This window comes from Otolemur garnettii, unplaced genomic scaffold, assembly GCF_000181295.1.
Source record: "Otolemur garnettii isolate 467f Iridium unplaced genomic scaffold, OtoGar3 scaffold00416, whole genome shotgun sequence".
In the NCBI taxonomy this organism is placed as follows: Eukaryota; Metazoa; Chordata; class Mammalia; order Primates; family Galagidae; genus Otolemur; species Otolemur garnettii.
Window position 1 is genome coordinate 84,649 of NW_003852811.1, and position 5,010 is coordinate 89,658.

Here is a 5,010-nt window from a genome sequence, read left to right on the forward strand (position 1 = left end):
CTTAACTGCTGATATAATTGAGTTACAACATCAAGTATATAGTACTTTTGAGCAAAAATTAAAACAAATTAATGGAGATGAAATTTTAAAAGGCATATCTGAAGGAATTGCTCAGCTAAATCCAAAAGATAAAATTTATACTTTATTTGGAACTTCTGCCAGTTCTCTGTTCTTGTTCTGCCTAATTGGATTTGTGTTTTATTGGATCATAAAAAAACTTTTACAGGTAAAGAAAACAAGTGAGTGAAACACTGCTGTATTTTTGGCTATGACAGCTGTTCAAGCCAATAATTAAGAAGGGGGAAATGTAAGAGATAAGCTCCCCTTGCTCAGACATGGCAGTTCACCTCAATGTGCTCCCTCAGGAGATTGTTTCTGAGAAGCATTTCCTTGAGGATCTGAGCTTCTGCACTTGCCTATTGATGTGCAGGAATGTGCAGAGTGATTCTCCCTAGGAGGTGTGGAGAAACAGCCGAGGTGTTAGCTGGAGGATGGACAGACCGGTCTTCAAGCATTGGGTTCTATTCTCTGTCTTCCTCCTTCATTAGCATTATAATGTGTAACTTTACCTTGGGCAAGTGAGGACAACAGCCAGGCTCCAGAATGTTTTACTCTAAACAAAATCAATTGTATATGTGTTCCTCAGCCTTCACACTAAATTGTAATCTTAAATGGTAGCTTCCTAATGTTATTTACCTCTTTGTATATGTGTCAAATTCTTACTGAATGTTGGAAAGTATATAAGGTAATCAGTAAAGTTTGGCTGGGCCGCCGACCAGAGCGAGTCCCGGTCTCCCTTGAATATTCATTCCGTCTGCAGTTCTTTCCCCTGCGTCCCCGATCAGAATCTCCAAAGAACATAACACCGAGAGTCCTCAGATATTCTGTGGGTTTGCCCAATGGGTGTATCTTTGCCCCTTTCCTTACACTGGTGGTCTCCAGTGTGAGCAGACACCAAATACCTGTGGGTAGGGGTTGATCGACCCAGATGGCTGGGTCCTACTTGCAGAGTTTCTGATTCAGGAAATGGGGTGCATGAGTTTTGCATTCCAGCATGTTCCCAAGTGGGCTGCTCCTGCTGCTGGCAGGGGCCCCCCCACGTTAGGAGCCATGGCTTTCCACATGGCATGGCACAGGAAGGGCATGCACAGTCAATGACATGCACTCCCATCACATTCCATGAGAACTCCCTGCTGCACACTCGGCTTGAACAAGTCCTGATGTCCAGTGATGCGCGCAGCAGACAAACCTGTGAGCAGTGAGCATGCCTCATGTGATCTGACCTTTCATGTTTGCTGATATTAGGAGTGTGGCTGTTTTAAATGTATATTTTCTCCTGTTGTCTTTTTTTGGTGGCGGGGGGGGGGTTATAGGAAAATTGTTGTTTTGGCTATTTGTGGAAAATATCAAAGCAATTTAAGAATTGTTTGTTGGGAGCCCACTTGTGTCTAAGATTTCTGTGACTCTTCTTGGTTTATAAGGCACAAGTTTCTACATACATATTTATTAACAGTGAAAGCTTTCTTTCCAAATCTTTGGGATAATGCTGAAGAGTAATACCGCACAGTTTTTCCTTGTTCCTAGCTTTAATGGAAACAGCTCCAATATTTATACTCTATAAATATAAATTCTGTTATTTTATAATAGAATATAAATAATATACCATGTTTCCCCAAAAATAAGACACTGTCTTATATTTATTATTTTCTCAAGAAGACACACTAGGGCTTATTTTCAGGGGATGTCTTTCTCTCCCCACCGAAACGCATGGCATTGCTGTGCAGATATGCTGCATAGCCACACCCATCACTGGGTCTTATTATCGGGGTAGGGCTTATATTTAACAAATGCATAGAAATCCTGCTAGAGCTTATTTCTGGGAAATAATAATCCTGCTAGGTCTTATTTTCAGGAAAACATGGCATTTGTTATATCATATTATAGAATATATTAGAATATATAAATATGATATAAATATATTATGTTCTATGTGTATTACATTAAGAGCTGATTTCTGAAGTTACTTCAGTTCTCTCTTTACCAGGAATTATTTTTTAAAGTAAGAATATTTTGGGGCAGTGCTTGTGGCTCAGTGAGTAGAGCACCAGCCCCATGTACTGAGGGTGGTGGGTTCAAACCTGGTCCCCGCTAAACTGCAACAAAAAAATAGTCAGGCGTTGTGACCGGCATCTGTAGTCCCAGCTACTTAGGAGGCTGAGGCAAGAGAATCGGCTATGCCCAAGAGCTGGAGGTTGCTGTGAGCTGTGATGCCACAGCACTCTACCGAGAGCGACAAAATGAGACCCTGTCTCAAAAAAAAAAATTTAAAATATTTTATTCTGGGCAGTGCCTGTGGCTCAGTGGGTAGGGCACTGGTCCCATATACTGAGGGTGGCGAGTTCAAACCCAGCCCCAGCCAAACTGCAACAAAAAATAGCGGGGCATTGTGGTAGGCGCCTGTGGTCCCAGTTACTCAGGAGGCTGAGGCAAGAGAATCGCCTAAGCCCACGAGTTGGAGGTTGCTGTGAGCTGTGACGTCACAGCACTCTACCAAAGGCGATAAAGTGAGACTCTGTCTCTACAAAAAAAAAAAAAGAATATTTTCTTCTACTAAATGTTGTTTTAATATCTACCAAGTATATTGCATATTTTTCTTTTTTGATCTATCAATGTAATTAATTAAAATAATAGGTTCTCCAATATTGAGCCATTCTCTCATGTGGAATATGGTATGCTTGTGTGGGGGGGGCAGTTTTATAACTTTATTTGATCGGCAACTCTCATCCAGATTGTCTGTAGGTTTTTTAAAGTGCTTACAGGGTGCTTGCATAACCAACATATTGAGTTTGTTTGAGGAACCTTCATTTTTGGCGTGTTTTCTGGACACTTCCACATAAGTATGTCCTGGGCCACTCCTTGCCTTTCGGCCTGAACAGCTTCATTTGTTGTACACATCTTTGTTTCTGTTTCTTTCATAGCAAATTTCTGGATTTCTTTAAGTACCCAAGGGACACACTTCTTGAAGGCTGCTCCCTGGCTGTGCTCAGGAGTGTTGGTGAAGGTCCTGGCGCAGAGATGGGTGTTCAGTTATGACCCTTCTCATTCTCCTTTGCAGAAGTCAGTCTGCTGGGCCCAGGCTGGAAAGGAAGAATGTGGAGGGTTCTATATGCACTTGTTATTTAGAAGGCAGTGGGAGTTGAAGGACACTTTTTAATTTAGAAATTTTGCTTTTGTATGTATTAACTACTCTCATATTCTCCTGATTCCCAGAATCACTTGGAGCATGAGGTGAACACACACACACACAGGCACACACACCTCTCCCCACATGCACACATGCACACCCTTGCATGGATACACCCATGGATACATTCATGCACAAGTTCCACAGCCTTATCTCAAATCCGCTGATTCAAAATTTCCAAGTTAAAACACCCACACATTTTACATGCATGTGTCACCAGGAAAATCTGGGAAGCACTACATTAGGGACACTAATTAACTGTCTTTAATTTCCTAGTTTTTTGTTTACAACCTTTGCTCTCTATTTACTATGTAAGTTTGGGCTATAATTTATTTCTCAGTTACAGCTTGACTTTAGGATTTTGCCAGTGTGGTAAATGAGAATGAAGGATTGCCATTTTTTTTCTGTGTTGTGGGTCAGTATAAAGACCACGGGAGCTTTTAATTCCCAAAGTTTGGTATAATTTACTTAACAAAATCATCTCTATTCAGGACTTTTTATCACATGCGTCCAGTACTTATCAGGGACTAAACATCCTTCTGATTCCATCTACCTCTCAATTCCTGGCAGTGCCTCACTGTGTCTCTCTACCTACCTATCCATCCATTCACCACATATAGAATACCTTATTTGCCATCTCAATAATATTTTGAAAGAGACGGGGGGCTCTTTGGAACAAAAGATACACTAGCCTTAGACCTGTTGAATTGCTCTGCTTCTGACTTATTACTAGAACAAAGAGCTTTAGTTTCTATCTAATATAGAATTGCTTTATTTACATTGTAGGATCTGTTAAAAAGAATTGAAAATAAAGTCAAGTTTACATCTAATCTCATAATAAAATATTGTGATTGTTAACATTTGTTATCCACTTGTGGTTAGCAGGGCGCGGAGGCCCCAGGTAACTGCTGGTGGATGTGATGTCTGCAGACTCCAGCTCTGCAGACTCCTGGGATTGTCCCTTGAAGGTGGTGATCCATCTTCTAGTAGCAGGATAATTTTTTTTTTCTTTTCCTTTTGATACACTGATCTTTATTGTTGTCTTTTTCAGAAACAAAGTTGCAGCTTTTTGGTAGAAACGCTCCCCTGGAATGGTGAATTCAAGTTGATAAAGAAACAGTGTGAAGATATCTGATGGTGTTCTGGACCACCCCTCCAACCTCTGTGTCTACCTTTTTCTGTGGAAAAACAGCAACAGCAGAAAGGGGACTGCTCCCAGTGTGCTTTCTCCACACACATCTCTCTGCCTGACACTTATGTTTTGGATTTAGTATGTGGGGACAGAAGATGGGCTTGTCCATTTCCTCTTTCCTGGCATCAGGGGGTGGCCACTCAGCTTTAGCCAGGTTGATGGGCTACTCCCAGGGACAAGTTTGTCACTGGGTAAAAGAATACAGTGAGATCTGATTCCATTCCCCAGGGCAAGTCAGTGGAGGAGTCCCTTTTGATTGGGTCACTTTCTCTTCCAGAGACCTGGACCCAGTGGGTTCCTTCTGGAGGCCTCCTTTGGCTGGAGGCTCCTTTCTGTCAGAGAGTACTGGGCAGACAGGTCTAGGCTGGTGCCCCTATGGCAGAACCAGCAGCCCTCCCCTGCGGCATCTCTGTGAACATGCATCTCTGTGAGGGTTCATGTTTCTTCCTATGTGAATATAAACAGTGGTCCTGAGGAGAGGGTGAGGCGGCACCTCCTGAAGTGTGAGCTGCATCGCTCAGACTCGTGCACCTGGGCGTGTGCCTCTGGGTGGGGTGAGAGGGGGCCCAGAGCC

At 42.5% G+C, this 5,010-nt stretch overlaps 1 protein-coding gene across 1 annotated transcript in view; it reads left to right on the forward strand.

The window, feature by feature from the left end:
- Positions 1-4,379, forward strand: part of CST8 (cystatin 8) — a 7,292-nt gene extending 2,913 nt beyond the window's left edge. Inside the window, exon 3 of the mRNA XM_003803684.1 lies at positions 4,296-4,379. Within this exon, the coding sequence (XP_003803732.1) occupies positions 4,296-4,379 (84 nt within the window). The remainder of the gene's footprint in view (positions 1-4,295) is intronic.
- The last annotated feature ends 631 nt before the right edge of the window (positions 4,380-5,010 follow it).